Source organism: Amblyomma maculatum, chromosome 6, assembly GCF_055883805.1.
Source record: "Amblyomma maculatum isolate TAMU_Amacu chromosome 6, ASM5588380v1, whole genome shotgun sequence".
Lineage (NCBI taxonomy): Eukaryota > Metazoa > Arthropoda > Arachnida > Ixodida > Ixodidae > Amblyomma > Amblyomma maculatum.
The window spans coordinates 104,918,117-104,935,874 of record NC_139349.1 but is presented as its reverse complement, the minus strand read 5'-3'; the positions used below and the strand labels follow the sequence as shown (position 1 = coordinate 104,935,874).

General features: G+C 49.7%; 1 protein-coding gene and 1 long non-coding RNA gene across 5 annotated transcripts in view; one reads left to right on the top strand and one right to left on the bottom strand.

Moving 5' to 3' along the window:
- Window positions 1–17,758, top strand: part of LOC146186477 (uncharacterized) — a 242,691-nt gene that overhangs the window by 166,574 nt on the left and 58,359 nt on the right. The gene's annotated exons all lie outside the window — the stretch shown is intronic.
- pb (homeobox proposcipedia) overlaps window positions 8,186–17,758 on the bottom strand; it is a 94,110-nt gene continuing 84,537 nt past the window's right edge. Inside the window, exon 3 of the mRNA XM_084607216.1 lies at window positions 8,186–10,493. Coding sequence (XP_084463342.1) covers window positions 8,674–10,493 — 1,820 coding nt within the window. The 3' untranslated portion in view covers window positions 8,186–8,673. The remainder of the gene's footprint in view (window positions 10,494–17,758) is intronic.

The following is a 17,758-nucleotide window of genomic DNA, read 5'->3' as shown; positions in this document are numbered from 1 at the left end:
TTGGGCGTGATCACTTGTTGGCGGGAAAAGCTTGGGAACGGCGAGGGGAGGAGGTACATTTCTATTCTTCAGCAAAGAAACCACAGGCTGGTTCTGACAAGGGGTTTTACTTCTCAGAAACCCGAGTGCACGTGGCGCCGCATAGGGCTCCCAACATGGTCCCTTTTCGACAATTGCAAATCTTTCCTGCATTCCCGGGAAATCACTTAATGGCCGTATGAGTCATGCTCCTTTCTTGTCCTGCACGTCAGCGGACATGTCACTCTGTCGTCTCCTTTGGATAGGAGGCATTCATCACTGGAGGATAGCACTTCTCGACTGGAAGGGTGAACAAAAGAAAGAAAGCACTTCCTGCTATTTCCCTCAGGGGGACGTTTCTTTGTGTTTTTCCAGACGTTCTCTTGACAGGGTCAATTTGGCATTTGCAGGTTGTCCACAAAGCAAAACATGCTTACAAAACAGGATTCCTGGAAACAGGCTCACTTAGAGCCATTGGACCATCACCACATATTCACAAAACTTATCCATGCCCACAGGCGAACAATAGAGCGCGCAAATGCGGATGCTTGGTCGTAACAGCCTCCTCCCCCGCCAGAAGAGACTCGGAGGGCAGCAGTCCCAGCTGCTGCATGAAGAGACGACTTAATGGCCTGCACGTGAACGCTTGAAGCTCGCTGTTGCTTGTCGCGTTGTCTTGATTGTTGTAGGCCAAATCGAGCTGTCTGAAACTCAACCACATGTCGAAGCAAGCACTCGGCTCCCGTCTGAAGAGACCAGGTTAAAAGAAAACTGCCATTGTTGTTCGAGAAAAGCCCACTCTCAAGACGTTCAGGACCCACGTATTCCTAGAAAACCAAACGTGCTGCTTTACATAGCCACACATATACAAGCGCACGAAAAAAAAAAAAAACCTGATTATCAATTTGGATACATGGTGAGGAACATCTCGGACCGCTTAGAAAGAGCGGCTAAGCGCGTCCGCATTCCCATTTAGCTTCCCCTTTTTGTATCTTATTTCAAAATTGTACTGCTGTAAAATCAAGCTCCACCTAAGAAGGCGACTGTTCTTCGATGTCGCAGTTTGCAGCCAAGCCAGGGGACAATGGTCCGTCTCTACGGTGAATTTGGCCCCTCCAAGATAGCACTGCAATTTTTGAATGGCCCATACAATGCAAGCGCATTCTTTCTCTGACGCGCAATAAGCCCTCTCTCTAGAACTCAGTTTTCTGCTCAAGTAGAGCACGGGGTGCTCATTACCGTCGTCATCTCTCTGGCAGAGAACAGCACCTAACCCTCGATCACTGGCATCACACTGGACCGTGAATTCTCGGCCATAGTCTGGAGCTCGCAATACCGGACGGCTAATCAGCACAGCCTTCAGGTTTACGAAGGAGGCTTCCTTTTGTTCGTCCCAGACTACATTTGTCGGTTCTGTCCTGCGGAGAGCGTCGGTCAGAGGGCTAGCCAAAGATGAATAGTTAGGGATGTAGTGATTGTAGTATCCCGTCAGACCCAGGAATGCTCGAATTTCCGTCTTCGTGCTCGGCCGCGGGTAGTCTGCTACCGCAGAAATCTTAATCTCGCTGGGTTTCCTGAAACCTTGACCTACATTGTGACCCAAGTAGTCCACGGTCGCCCTTGCCAGGCAACATTTCTCGGCCTTTACGGTTAGTCCAGCTTGACGCAAAAGGCTCAGTACAGCTCTTAGATGTACCATATGGTCCGCCCATGAGTCGGAAAAAACCGCAATGTCGTCTAAATAAGGCACCGCGAATGTTTCACACCCCTTTAAAACCCTATCCATGAGTCGGGAAAAACAAAATGGAGCATTTTTGAGCCCGAAACTCATCATTGTTGGCTGGTAGCTGCCCGTCGGAGTGACGAAAGCCGCGTATCTGCTGGCGCGTTCAGTGAGCGGTACTTGCCAATATCCTCGAGTAAGGTCCAGCGTAGTCACATATGCCGCTCTACTGACCTGTTCTACTCTCTCCTCAATATTCGGAATAGGATACACTTGATCCCTGGTGAGAGAATTTAGCTTTCGGTAGTCTACCACAGGCCTAGGGTCTTTACCTGGAGCTTCTACTAAGATCATAGGCGAAGCATAATCGCTTTCCGAGGGTTTTATTACTCCCAATTCCAGCATGCGAGTTACTTCCCTATCCAGAATTTCTCTTTGCCTTGGAGAAAATCGGTAGCACCTTGATCGCACTGGCACGTCTGAAGTCAGCTCAATATCGTGCTCAGTCAAATCAGTTCTGCCTGGCCTGTCCACGAAGCAGGCCTCAAACTCTGTTATTATCTCGCCCAGATCGGACAGCTGGGATTTCTTTAGTTCTCCTCTCTGCTCCGTCTTTTTGAGAAGCTCCTGAGCGTTGCTTCCCTTTCCGCTGAGGCAAATCAAGTTGTCCCCCATCTCCTCGGGAAGGTTTAACGTTAGATTTACCACGGCTTCCCTCTGCACATAAGGCTTCATAAGATTGCAATGATAAATGCGCACTGCTTTACGCCTATCGGGGATTTTCACTGCGTAGTTAGTGTCAGAAAGCTCTGCAACGACTTTAGCAGGTCCTTCCCACTGTACTTCGAGCTTATTCTTGGGATCATTGGCTTGCTCCATAGCTAAGTCCTCTCGGGTTCCACTTAAAAGTCTCGTGAGATTACTAGACACTGGCGGCAAGAGGTTACTTTCAAGAACGTCCTCATTCCGTGTCTTATCAAGCTCACTTTCATGTTGACTTATCTGAGATGCCTCGCTCTCAAAGTTTTCTGGCCCGCTATTTTCCGCATTTACCACTGTTTTAACTGCCGTTTCCTCCGCTGTTGATTTTTCTGAAATGAGCAGTGTAGCTAGTTCTCGCGCCTTTGAACGTGTTAAGGCCTGCACATCTCTGTCTCCGAAAATCAGAAGGCAAGCTTTGACCTTCTCGTAGTTGTCCGCGTCCTCCTTGTTTAGCCGCGCGACAACCTCCGCTGCCTCGCAGGGCAGAACCGTCAATAATCTCTGAGACCACGTGTCTCGCTGGAAGGACAGTTCTTCGCAAGTTCGCTCAAAGTTACCCAGATACAGACCGATATCCCCTGATATCACATATGGCTGCATGTACTTTGACATCTTGAAATCTGCCTCCTTGTTGAGAAGAGGTACCGCTAGCTGGGGACAATTGCCCGACCTCTTGCTCAACTCTACTTCTAATTTCCGGAGCTCAATGTCTAGCTTCTTTTCCTCTTTTTCCCACTCACGTTCGCGCTCCTTTTCCTCTTTTTCCCGCTCCTTTTCCTCTTTTTCCCGCTCTTTCTGCTGTCTGAGCTGCTCCTTTTTTTGACCGATGAGGTTCCATGCTTCACTGAGCTCCTCATCATCGGTTCCCAGATCAGTGATTGCCTTTATAATCAAGGGTTTTCGTGCCAAACCTCTTGTATCAATTCCCAATTCCTCACACAATTGCAACAGTTCCGGTTTCTGCAGCTTTTGTAGGTCCATGATCGCTCCGAGTGTCGGCTACTTCCAAAACAACAGTGCAAACTACCAAACCTAAAGGCGTTTCAACACTTTTTACCAGTTCTAAAATCTAACCCTGTTCTAGAACCTGGTCCACATCAGAAGAAAAGCCAAGCACTCACCCACACATGCGATCGATGTTCCGAGCTGCTCTCTTGTTGGCCGATTGTTGCGCCTGCTTGTTGCTTGAGATGCCACCTCCGATCACAAGATGTGGCTTGTAGATTCTGATCCACCTCGAATCACCAGATGTTGTAGCTTGTAGATCCAGATCCCACCTCCAGTCATCAGATGTTGTGGCTTGTAGATTCAGATCCCAACGCTGGTCACCAGTCGTTGTGCTTGTAGATTCAGATCCCACCGCTGCCACCAGTTGTCGTGACGCTGGGGCTACGTCGACCCGGCCTTCACTTGGTAGCGTGCAGAGACTCGGGGTTGAAGTAGGATTGAATCTTCGAAGTTGGTGAAATATGTACAAGCAGGTTTAATGGCACTTTGAGAAAACTTATTTACAATATTTACACGAAAAAGAAGGGTACATCAGCAAAATGGCAAGCGTTAAGAGTTCATAGCGAGAAGCGACTGGATGAGCCGTTTACCCAGGGCCCAGAGCGACATTTCGTGCTCTGCAGCGTCCTTAAAAACCCCCTATGTCCAGCCCCTCTCTGAAGATGCTGACCAACCAAATCCAGGGCACGCCCCTCAGGTATCGGCATCCAATCGAACACATCACTGCACTGATGGTCTGAAGCACTGACTGGTCCGGCATTCATTCGTTGGGCGTGATCACTTGTTGGCGGGAAAAGCTTGGGAACGGCGAGGGGAGGAGGTACATTTCTATTCTTCAGCAAAGAAACCACAGGCTGGTTCTGACAAGGGGTTTTACTTCTCAGAAACCCGAGTGCACGTGGCGCCGCATAGGGCTCCCAACATGGTCCCTTTTCGACAATTGCAAATCTTTCCTGCATTCCCGGGAAATCACTTAATGGCCGTATGAGTCATGCTCCTTTCTTGTCCTGCACGTCAGCGGACATGTCACTCTGTCGTCTCCTTTGGATAGGAGGCATTCATCACTGGAGGATAGCACTTCTCGACTGGAAGGGTGAACAAAAGAAAGAAAGCACTTCCTGCTATTTCCCTCAGGGGGACGTTTCTTTGTGTTTTTCCAGACGTTCTCTTGACAGGGTCAATTTGGCATTTGCAGGTTGTCCACAAAGCAAAACATGCTTACAAAACAGGATTCCTGGAAACAGGCTCACTTAGAGCCATTGGACCATCACCACATATTCACAAAACTTATCCATGCCCACAGGCGAACAATAGAGCGCGCAAATGCGGATGCTTGGTCGTAACAGCCTACTGTTATTTTTCGGCGGTTTTTGGGGCGTCTTCAGACTCCCCAAAACCACACCTCGTTGCATCCCCTTGTTGAACACCTTGTTGCATCCCCAGGAGTCTCCTCCGTCGACCTCGTCTACTTCTACCCAATGGTCGGTTGCCCTCAGTCCAGGGCTCCGCTGGCCACTGCCGCCCGTTGAGCTCGTTGTACCAGACCTTGCTGGTCTTCGCAGCGGTCGCTAGCTGGACAGCAGGGTCTACCATTGATCCGCACTTGAGTTTCGTATTTTGGGGACCACATCTATGTTTTTACGGGCCCATGTGATTTGATATAGTATGGGTTGTTCGTCGTATATATGGTAGGCTGCATTTATATTTTTTTAGAATGTGATACGTTTGGGTATGAACCTGTCTGTAATTGTCTCCAAATGGCAGCTTCCTCTCTGTTGAGAGAACTGTGCGGTGGGGGATATCGCATTCTTCTGCCTCTATAGTTTTCTAGTATGGCCGAGTATTCCTTGGGTGCCGGCGAAAGTTCCTTGGTCTCGTCGTATGCTCGGAAAGTATTGTATGCTCAAGTTATCCTATCAGCCTCCTGGTTCCCTGCCACGAGGTGACACCGCTACCGACACCGACGGACGCACGCAACAACCGGAGGCGGCCAATTTGGTAAAAGTCCGCGAGACCGTGAGCACGGAAGAACACGTTTTTCTGCTCTTTTTTTCTTTTCCCTCGTGTGCCGCGACGTCACACATTTGGAGCGATATGCCACTGGCTGGAGGGAGGTCTTTGGAGGGCTGCTTGCCGCTTTTTCTTGTGAGCATGTTACTCACTGTTCAGGATAAATAAACATGAAAACTGTTTTGTAATTCTCGCAAGTGGCATGCCATTCTAAATATCATGCGTACGTACCTGTTTCCGGCGACAGGGCTGCGCCTTCCACCAGCAATGATTTGAGTAGATACAGCTTTAGTCCTCTTGCCATCCCTCTGAGATTGAAAAGAGACCTCTAGCACGCCACGTACTGTGTTGCCTTTTTATGAGTAAAGAGAACTCGGCTGTGCATGTGCCACCGCGTACCGTAAAAAGACACCCGAATAGGATTTTAACACACCGTAATCCCGTACTATATGCCACGTGCGCTACTTGCCGCGAGTCCTATCAGCAACACGGACGCTGCCGTTAAATGGACGACGAAAAATACTCCGCCGCGGCCATGGTGATATTAATTAACCTTACACTAATTTTAATTGCATGAATGGAGGAAGGAAACATAGCATGCCTTTTTTTCACCTTTGTAAAATACGGGGGTGCGCAGCAGAAGAAGGAAACCAAACCATGAAAGGAAAATAAGAGCGCAAGCGCGGGTACCGAACCGAAGATTTTTAATGTGAAAACATTAATAGGCTTATATGTTGGTGTGGCCAAACTGTGGAGGCAAAAAGTGAATATATATATATATATATATATATATATATATATATATATATATTTTTTTTTTTTTTTTGCCTTTCCTATAAAGCAATTACTGAAGGCGGAGACATTGATAGGCTATGTAAAAAAATAATGATAATGAGTGATAATTATTATTAATAATAACGCTAGTAAAGTAACAATAGTTAGTGGTGATAATAATTATAGTGAGAATAGAAAGGAAATAAAAACAACAAATAAAAATAAATAACGCAAAATAAAGATTGTAATAAAGAAATAAGAAGTGAAATGAAATAAAGTAAACATATTAAACAGTAAAAGTTGCGAAAACCTGCGGCATCGCTAATGCTTCCTCATTCTCTTAATTCAGTTTCTGCAGTGATCTCTAAGGATTTTAACATACATCTACCGCTAGGATAAAACGCCTTTGTGTGTGTGTGTGTGTGTGTGTGTGTGTGTGTGTGTGTGTGTGTGTGTGTGTGTGTGTGTGTGTGTGTGTGTGTGTGTGTGTGTGTGTGTGTGTGTGTGTGTGTGTGTGTGTGTGTGTGTGTGTGTGTGTGTGTGTGTGTGTGTGTGTGTGTGTGTGTGTGTGTGTGTGTGTGTGTGTGTGTGTGTGTGTGTGTGTCCTGATGGCATGTTACAGGGTAAAATATACGAGAAAAAAAAATCAGGATGCGCCAAAGTGATATCCCTGATTCGTCGACACTAAAGCTGTCTCAGTGCTGCACAACTATCCAGCAAGCTGAACCGTTCGAGGGGCACATGGTTGAACTCTGCGAATGTTTCTTGCGTTTGTTTCTCTCTCAGTGTCTGCCCTATCTCACGCGTAGGGCAGACATTTGCATCTGCACGCGTGACTGTGTTTGCACAAAATTTTCAGTTAGAAAGCACGTGCTCAATAAAAAATGACAACAGCGGTTTTTCGGGGACGAGGAGATTTTAATTGTGATCAAGCAAACATGCGCTTCTCATACACGCTTCCACAAGCACCAGATTCAGAAATACAACTTTCATTCCTGTGGGAACACCAGGGAACGTTTACTCGAAGTGTATACATCATGTTCACGCAAGTTTTGTAAGTCGAAGTGAGGGCAAAACAAAAACAAAATAAATGTTTTCACTCGCTCAGTAAGCTGATGTCATCGCTTTTTCTTTACTTGCTCTCTTATCCTAACGCGACGGCTATATCGAGTTACGTTAAGCGAATGTTTTTCTTTGCAGTTGCTCATTATTTTCGCAGTGAAACATGGTAGGTCGCAGATCGACTGGAAAACACAGATCACGGCGTGGTGGTGGTGCCACTTCTGATAACAATATGTACAGCCTAACTTTTCTTAACACATAGTGTGGACACGATAGACAACAATATTTTGTACAGTATACAAGCTATACACAAGAACAAAGTGCAGTATCCGGGAGATGCGGGAGAAGCTTGTGACATTTTGAAAAAAAAAAAAAAAATGACGATAGCACGTAAAGTAACAAAGAATCGCAGTTTGCGGCGAGTCTGTTGCTCTTCTCGTTTGACCCTTTCTGATGAACGCTTTGCTCTGGTATTGAAGTGCAAGGGACAAGAACACGAGGTCACGGTAAATGTTTGAGGAAGGAGGCGCCACAGAGCGGACCGCGGAGTATGCAAGCCCACGGTGTACACACGCCAAGAAATTGCCGAGAGCACGTCTGTGCGTAAGATTCAGCTTCGCATTTTGAGAAGATTGCACAGCGCCTCTTAAATTATATTTACAGCTTTACAAAACAAGGACATTCAAAAATCACAGCAGGCTTATTATGCGTGTGAACAGGGCTTTTGTGAGTGTTTCTGTTCGCATGGCAATGTTTTCGACCAGCCGCGGCTTTTTATTGTTATTATTATTATTATTATTATTAATATTATTGCACTCATTACAGGAATAAACGAAGATGCTTCGAGATAGGGTTATAGCATGGCTGTGTCGTGTCTATCGGCGTACGTGCTCGACCGTCTTATTCTCAAACGCCGGGGAAAGCCAGGCATGCCCGCTTCCACCGCATATACGCATATACGTATACAGAGGGTTCTAGATACAACATGTGCTGTGCATATCACCTCCTCCTGCGCTGTAGCGCAATGCGCCGAGGCTTGTTTCACCCAGAAGACAGGAGAAGCCTTTCTCAGAGCCAAGTCAAGTGCGTATTATAGCTGTGGGGACCTGCAACGCGCATTCTTGTCTGGCTCCGGCATCATCAAAGACAGGAGTTCGCCATGTCGGAACCACGCACCTTTTTTTCGCATGCACTGGTCGCCCCGCAATTACTGTTGCCTCTGTCCATAGCGCCCCCAATTCAATATTTCCTTTCGTCAAGACGACAACGGAGCTCTCACACACAATCGAATGTTTTCCTCACTCAGTGTCTTGCAGTCAGCTGAGCTGGTAGTACTCGGTAGGCGGGTACTCGTTGGCAATGTTCGATAGGAAGCTGAACTCGGTGGAGCCACACGAGCCCGGCCCGGAGTAGCCATTGGAATCACCGTAGTAGAAGTTGTTGAAGTTGAGGTCAGTATCGGAAGAGCTCTGACCGTTGTAGTGCTCCGGGGATGGGTTGTAGGCGGTCGCCGCATTCGCGGCGGTGCCGTTCTGCATCTCGTAATAGCTGCCCGTCGCCTGCTGGTAAGGCTGCTGCTGGGGTTGCGGTTGGGGCTTCGCAGTAGACGCGTACTCCGGGGTTCGGGTAGTCGCGGGATTCGAAGAGCTGCCGTTGCAAGAGATGTCGTAGTACATGCCAGAGTCACCGTTCGGCGAGGCCACCATGTTACTTGCATCGTCTGTTGGATAGCAGTCGGACGCGCGGTAACTGTACGAGTAACCGTTGTCGCTGGCCGCGCTGTACTGGCTTTCTTCGATACTCTCGGCCTCGCTGTTGTAGGAGGCGGCTGCGTAGCCGCGTCCGTACTCTTGGCCAGCGTCTCTGTATTCGCCCGGGTACCCTTGTGCCGACGCCGCGACATGGTTCATGCCTTCCATCCCGTACATGTACGGCCTTTGCTCCGGAGACTGCTGATTGTTCGGCCGCTGGGTGCTGGTCTGTGCTTGCGTCGTCTGGTGCTGAGTCTGGCATTGCTGGTGATGTGCTGTTGGCTGGTGTTGCTGTTGCTGATGCTGCTGGTGTTGCTGTGCATGGTGCTGCTGGTGCTGCTGCGGCGATGGCTGCTGGCTTTGCGCGTGGTGCATCTGCTGGTGAGCGTCCAGGGAAGCGCCAATCATGCCCACGTGTGTGGCCGAGGCGGTGGCCACGGCAGCGGGCGCGTAGCCGCAAGGCTGTGCCGCGGCGCCTCCTGTTCCCTGGTGGTGGTAGTACATGGGCCCCGCCTTGTAGCCGTGGGGCAGCACGGCCACGTAGCCATTGCTGGCCGGTTGCGGTCCGACCGCGGGGCTGGCGGCCGGCGGCGAGCGGTAAGCGGCGGCGCAGTAAGCGCCGGGCTGGCTTCCGCGATGCTGGGGCGCCGAGGCGCTGTATGGTTGCTGGGCAGCGGCGATGGCAGCCGGGCGTTCCTGCTGACCGTAGTGGTTCCCGTACAACTGCGGCGTCAACTGGCACTTCGGAGAAGAAGCCACACGCGCGCTGGGACAAGGATAAGTGGCGGCCGAAGGGCTGGCCGCGTCCAGGGCGCACAGGGCAGCCTTGGCGGCGCGGGCGGCGGGGCTCGAGGCGCGGCCACCCAACGGACTGGGCCGCTCGCCGCCGAAGCCGCCATCCTTGACGGCACCGGGCGTCGGGGTCTTGTCCGAACGGGCCGGCGACGCCAGCCCCAGCGCCGGGTGGAGGTGGCTCTTGGAGTCCGAGTCCGGCTCGGAGCCCGACGGCGAAGAAGCGGCGGCCCTGGCCGGCGGGCAGCAGCCGTCTCGACCGCCGTCCTCGGCGCCCTGCGACGGACTGGCGCCCGGGGGCGCGCCCTGGGGTAGCCGGTCGACGGAGCCATCGGGCGCCTCGCCCTCGGAGGCCCCGTCGCCGTTGCCCTTGTCGTCCTGCTTGCTCATCATCGTCTGCCGCTTGTGCTTCATCCTCCGGTTCTGGAACCAAACCTTGACTTGACGCTCGGTGAGGTCGAGCGAGGCGGCGATCTCGATCCGCCGAGGCCGACACAGGTACTTGTTGAAGTGGAACTCCTTTTCCAGCTCCAGAAGTTGCGTGTTGGTGTAGGCGGTCCGCAGACGTCGCGGCATTCCGTTTTCTCCGTTCTCTGCGCAGAGAGGTGAGAACAGACAATCAGCCAATGTGTTCATCTTTTTTAACCCAAAGCAACGACAGTAATGCTGTGCAGTAGAGGGTGCCTTGTTTCTTTTAAAATGCTTTAATCCTTTAATTGACACATATGGGTGCTCCCTAGTCTCAGTTTATCGATCACGATTCTCCGAAATCAGCAATGGTAGTATATCGGCTTTGTCTGATTTCTAAACGCGGACAAACTGGTTGAACATCACATATAGAGCATCGCAATGTAATATATATAAATGACTGAAAAGTTTCTAGCCGCTGCAAAAAGCGAAGCCTGTACTTGCATACCGTGTGCTCCCTTTTTTTTTTTTCCTTTTCCATCCCGTGCAACGTTTAGATTAATATCGCCATTTACAACGAACATGCAACAGCTGCGGTGCAAAATCTGCAGCAGAGCTCAGTCCACATTTGGCTTTATCTTTTTCGCAAGTTTAGTTGGGAAGCTTTTAAAACTCGCGAGGGGAAGAATTAACGCGTGGTCGAATTGGACATGCACAGGGAGCGAGCGCCTACGCATAAAGAAGGCAAGAACGGAGCTTCCACAGCAGTGAGAGAAAAGGAAAAAAAAAAAAAAAAGCTTTTTCGAACACTCGCAAAGTGTGTAAGCGCGCTGCAACGCTACACGGTTGGGAAGCGATTTTCGACCCAGCTGGTGTCGCTTGGCGTCCTTACCGTAGGCCGCACAGTGAGGCTTCGTGGTAGAAAAGAGCAGCAAAGGTAAAAGCACAGGGAAAGGGGGGAGGGGGGGGGGGGGAGAAACCTCGGCAAAGCTGCAAGTACACCTGGGCCCTCGTGGAGCTCATTCCCTAGCGGCCAAAGCGGAGGGTGCTGCTCCGGGTGCGTTTAAAAAGTTAACAGAGATATCTAAAACGGGTGGTATAGCTGTTTTTCTTGTTTTCATTGGCCAGCTGGATTGGAAGAGAGAAAAGAAGGGGCGGGCGCAGGAATGAAAGAAGACCTGGATGCAAATTATGCGCACAGCGCTTTTCGCGCAAATTCCTGATGCACGCAGAAATACTCTTCGGCAGTAGCTTCTCACTGCCTCTTCAAATGCACGCTCAAAAAGAATGAAGCGGCTGAGAGCTGCTTTTGGATTATTTTTTTCTGCTCTTGCTACGTAGCTTTCGTTGGTGGGGCAACCAGGGGTGGAGAAGGAGAGAAGAAAGAGCGAAAGAGAAGAAAAAAGTGCAGGGAGGAAGAATACAGAAAACAAGCGCAACAAGCACTGCGTGGACCAAAGAAGAACGCAAAAGGAAAAAGAAAACCAGGCCAGCCTACGTTCCTAGCTTACTGGCTGTTTTTGTTTCAGGCAGCTTCAGCCCTATTTGCATTCACACGACGTTGAGTTCCCTAACGACGTAACGATCCTCCCGAGACGACAGGCTTAAAGAAAAAAAAAAAAAGAGGAGAGAGGACAGAGGGGGAAAGCTAGAAGCGAAAAAAGAAAGAGATAGAAGCCGTGGGGCAGAAGCTTACATCGAAAATTAAAAAGCTCAGCAAAAACATCGATGCCGGCTCCCAGCCATCTCCGTGTGTGTGTGTGTATGTATGTGTATCTGCTGTGCGTCCATGGAGCGCTGATCAGCGCATCTGACTTATTTCAACTGCGCATACAAAACTAAAACGCGCTCTGCGCACTCGTTTCTCGTCCGAACGAAGTGGGCCCGGGTCCACAAAAAAAAAGGGTCGAAAGAAGGATGAGAATTAAAACGCCGGAAAGACGAACTGCGAATGTTGGATAGTGTAAAAAAAAATAGACACAAGAAAAAAGAAACAAAAGTCGAGTCAAGAGCTCAGCGCCGCCAGGGTTGAGTGAAGAACTCAAGAGGCACGCGTGCGCACATACATACGCATGCGCGAACAAACGCACCAACGACGACGACTAACCTCCTCCTCCCCCTCTCTTTCTCTATCTAAAATTACTGCGTCAGTAGAGAAACAACCATGACATCGTTTTGCTTCTCTCATTCATCCGCGTTTCGCTTCGTCTTTTATTTTTTATTTTTTTTTCACCTTTAATTCCACCTTCTTCGTTCAGCACACTCTGTTTTCTTTTTCTGCGTTTTCGCATATACTTTTTATCTCCATTTTCCCCTTCGTCCCTTTCTGACTTTCGCGCATTTCGTCTTCGTCCTCCGAGGATTATTTGACTTTGCTTCTAAGCCGATTGCTCAAGGCACCCGCACGAGCGGACAGGCAAGCGTGAGGGCGTGGACCGAACTTTCATTTTCGAGATCAGTGAATCGAGCTAATTATCGTTTTCATTAGGAAGTTTCCGGCGCTCTCGAGAGGTGAGCGAAGCAGAGATCGGCGAAGGGAAAAAAGGGACGAAGGGGAAAAAACCGAACCTCTCGCTATATACGCTTATGCACGTCCTTACTTGATTACCCATTCCCGATACACCTACTCCTCCTAACAACTGCTGCCCAGTTGCGCGCGTCTCACCAATAAAAAAAAAAAAAAAAAAAAAAATAAAAAATAAATAAATAAATAAAGTGCTCTCGTTATTGCCCGCGCAATTCTCGCAATTTGTCTGGAGGAAGATCCTCCCACCAATCCATGTCATTCTTCTATTCTGCCCCAACTTTTTTATTATTATTCTCTGCGTCTCTATTAGTAGCTTGCTGTTTAGCGCCTTCTTTCTCGACTCCCTATCCCGAGCTTGATTCCTTAAACCCCGTGTTGCCTTGCGACCATTTAGAATTCACGCCGTTCGCGGGCCCGTTTTGCTTTTCATTATCCCATTTCGCGCGTGAAGTAGTTCCTCAGTTCATCGCGACGCTGAACAGCCTGTGACTACAGAGCCTGCACTTCGCTGCTAACAATCTGGCTTTTTTTTTTCCTTGTTCATTTCTTTTACCTGTGTCCTTCCTTCCTGCTATATTCGCTCTCTCATCATCTCGAGCGCATTTTCTCTCCACTTGTGCGTTATTTTCATCCATTTGTTGAGCGGATGATTGCCACCACTTGCTCGCATTTCCAGTAATCAGCGCTTAGCTTCTTTATGATTTATTTTTTTTTTGCGCGAAAGCGTATGGACTCTGCTTATTTTCACGCGTCACGTATCGTTGTTGCGTCTCGCCGTGTGCCCTCGTCTGACGCTCCTTACGCTCGACGTGTCGCTTCACTTCGATTTCAGTGAGCAGGAGAGGGAAATAAATAAAAGGAGAAAACAGAAGCGGAGAGCAAAGATTACGTTTTTCACTCAGATGCGTCTGCAAATAAAAAAACAACGGGCGACAAGTTTGAGCGCCGTGAATTTGTGTGTCCCTTCTCTCATTCTCTTTGTCGTCTTCACAACCAAAGTGAAGGGAAAGACTAGCTTTACGGCGTGAACGGCGGACGCGCAAGAAAAGAAGCCGGCCGGCGTTCAGGGATCGCAACCCAATGATCGGTGGGCGTAAGCATCTGAAGGGAACCCGTGTCCGCGCCCTTGTACCGTGGCGTCAAAAGGAAACGGCAAGCGACAGCGAAAAGATCAAAGTGCGGAATAAAAGGTTTTGGGGGGCGCGGATAAAAAACAAGGGATGAAAACTAAACTAAAGAAGAGAGAGAGTTGCAATAAAAGGAGAACAGCGAGGCGTGCGGGCTGGGGGAGGGGGATAACGCGGGGGAGAAGTTTCGTGGAGCGTGAACCTGCTAACGCGTCTCGGTAGTTTGAAGCCGCTGCCGTCGTCTCCGCGGCTGCTGCTGCCGGAGTCCGCGCCGTTGTGCGGCGGCAGGGGGGCAGGGCGGCCCCTTTTTCTTGGATCGAAAGCAAATTAAATGCCTTCCCTTCTTTTCTCTGCGCGCAACGCCGCCCCGGGGCTTTCTGTCTTTTGGCGCGCCCCCTCTCTCGTCTTTTGTTTCGCGCGCGGACTCGGTCGCTGGCTGGCAAGGAGGAGGAGGATAAGAAGGAGAGGGGGCTTCGGTTTGAGCGGCGATAGTAGTAGGCGGTCGTCGTCTTTCCCCTTCGCCGGCGCAAGCGGCATGGCAGGCCTGCCAGTCAGAGCACGCGGAAACAAAGAAGAAGGATAAGAAGAACGGACGACGGGACGCGCACTGCTGCTCGCGCCGTCAGCTCTCGAGGCAAAGGAGGGCCCCCGCCGCCGGGCTCTGACTCCGACCGCGCTCACGGCCGACTGACTTCGGTCCATAATGAAAGTAACGATTTCTAGTACCCAGTCAGATACGAGCGAGGGGCTGCGTACGAGCGCGCGCTCGCGTTCAGAGTTCGCCAGTTCCGGCAGCCGGAGCTGCTGCTGCTTCGACTGCAGCAGTTGGCTGACTGTTCGCTCCTTTTGCAGCCGTTGCCGGTATTGCAGTCTTATCCGCGCTCCCACCCATCTCCCTTCTGTTTCTGGACGGAAGGGGGGGGGGGGGGGGGGGGCAAAAGAAAGAATGTGTAACGGAACAAAAATGCCTATGACTGGGTCGGCCACCCTTCAATCGGCTCGCGACAGCCGTGGGGACTACCGCTGCTGTCTCGCGCGGTGGCCGTCGAAAGGGAGCCTTCCTGGACGCAATGGCAGGTCCAAGAGCGCCGGAAAGGGGAGAAGACGGGACCGGGGCAGTGGTAGAGTCTGCGGGCGTTGCGAAATAGGCGAAGAAGCCCGGGCTAGGGATGACACGTCTGAGTCAGCGCCGTGAAATTGACTTTCTCCGGCGGGTCGGACGACAAGATTCTTCATTCCCCCCGATGGCGTGGTTTGACGGGAAGCAGGAGGGCTAGGCGGTGTGTGCGTGTGTCGCAAGCTTGCTATCAGATATATTGCCGTTACGAAGAGCGAATAAAACATTAAAAATCACCCCCCAAAAGTATACATGTCGAAAGCTTCCTTGAACGATGTGTCGCTCGCCGCCTTTGTTACCTCTTAAAGCTAGAACACTCTTCTAAGTTAGCACAGCTCCGCTCCTTTAACTTCGTCAGTAAAAGTCAGTTTACTTCAGTGCTAAAAAACTGGCGGAACTTTAGGTAACAGACAGCTATTTGAGCTAATGTAGCTTATTGGGTGTTGCTCATTTCGCTGAACTCGGGTTTCGGAGCCTCAGTTCGAAAAAAAAGAACAGCTCGAGTTTCTGCCCACTAAATAAATAAATGCTGTCCGAATTGTACGAGACTTAATTGTGGTATTTATTCTAGCGCTACATCAGCAACGAAAAAGCACTTCTAATAACGCTTAATTGTCATGGTGTAACACCTATTTCATTAAAATTCCCATTTTTTCTCCTTTAAATCAAACTTCACTGGACTATTATGCTTACTGCGGCAAAAGCAACACTACGAAGCAAAGCTGGTAGACGTCATTACAATCGCACCACGACCTTAATATTTCGCGTGTTTTAACCAGACTTCAGTGCAGTGTTGCTTCCTTGAAACAAAAAAGAAACTCGAAAGAAAGAGTAGGAATGTGCAAGGGTCTAGAAGAAAAAAAAGGATGCAATGAAAGGAGAAATATCAGCTTCCTTTCTAGCACCCTCTCCTTCTCTCACACACGCACAAAGAGTACGCTTGCTGCTTCATATAGTGTAAGTTATTATCGTGCTATTGCGTTATACTGAGCTGTGTACAAAAGGTAGCCAGTGCGAACAGAAGATTAAACGACATGACCTTGAAATTGGTTATTGTTTGTCTGGTTCCCTTGCATAGCACGCATTTAGTGTTCTATGCCAGAAACAAGGGTTACGTATTAATATTTCGCCTTTGGCGCCCTAACCGAGTATTCGCAACAAAGACAAGTAGACGTCGCAGAATAAATGATTACGCACGCTCTTCGGGGGCCACCCCGCCGGGTTGGTGCAGTGGTTACGGCGCTGGACTACTGTGCTCAAGGACGCGGCATCGAATCCCGGCCTCGGCGGCCGCTTTTAGATGGAGGCGAAAAACAAGGCGCCCGTGTGCTGTGCGATGTCAGTGCACGTTAGAGAACCCCAGGTGGTCGAAATTTCCGGAGTCCTCCACTACGGCGTCTCTCATAGCCTGAGTCGCTTTGGGACGTTAAACCCTACAAATAAAACCAAACCATCTTCGGACTCGAAATTTCCGGAGTCCTCCACTACGGCGTCTCTCATAGCCTGAGTCGCTTTGGGACGTTAAACCCCACAAATCAATCCAAACCATCCTCGGAGGGCAGTTAAGAATATGTTTTGCTCTTGCTCATTTAGTTCCTGACGTTAGCGAATTTATCAACATCGTCATTGGACGCTAATGCGCTTTTCTTACCATTTCATAAGAGACAAGTCGAGTATTCGGATGACCTTATTCCTTCTGTGAAGTAAACGCCGACAGTTGATAGTCATTCGTATAAAAATGCTGAAAAAGAATTGGGTGGGTGCATAAGCTTCGCCGCTTAAGACACTTCTGCACATAAGGAGCGACAGCACCCTTAACACCGCTTTTTTTATTCCACGAATTTTAGGAATTGAGAGACAAGCACAGAGTCTAACAATGAGCCCAATGTTTTAATAATAATAATTATATATAATTGGCTCACAGGAAAGGAAAAGCGCAGTATTTGTCACACTTGTTTCTGTGGGCACCTGACCGCGCCGTAAGGGAAGGGAGGAAGGTGGGAGTTAAAGTGGAAAGAGAGAAAGAGGAGCCGTAGCAATGGGCTTCGGAGTAATTTGGTTTGGTTTGGTTTGTGGGGTTTAACGTCCCAAAGCGACTCAGGCTATGAGAGACGCCGTAGTAGAGGACTCCGAAAATGTCAACCACCTGGGGTTCTTTAACGTGCACTCACATCGCACAGCAAACGGGCGCCTTGCTTTTCGCCTCCATCGAAAAGCGACCGCCGAGGTCGGTATTCGATCCCGCATCCTTGGGAACAGTAGTCGAGCGCCGTATAACCACTGTGCCACCCCGGCGGGGTAAAACGTCACTGTATCAGGCGATAATGCCCCGACGAGGTGGGTGATGATGCCCGACTACTGTTACGGAGTACACTGGTTCGAACCCAATTGCCGGTGGCTGCGTTTAGATGGAGGCGAAACGGAGAGGCGTCCCTGGGACGTGCGATGTCACTGTATGTCAGAGATCCCCAGGTAATCGACACTACTCTGCAGCCCTCCACTGCGACATCTCTTTCTCTTTCCGCTTCACTCCCACCTTCATATTTTACCCACCGGTGAGGTTCAGGTGTCCGCAGAACAAGCGAGCACCTTGAATTCAATTGTAAATTGCTTTATAATAAAGAAAAGACGCAGTTTCTGTTAAGGTCACTTGAATGTCAAACTGAGGCTCGCGCGACG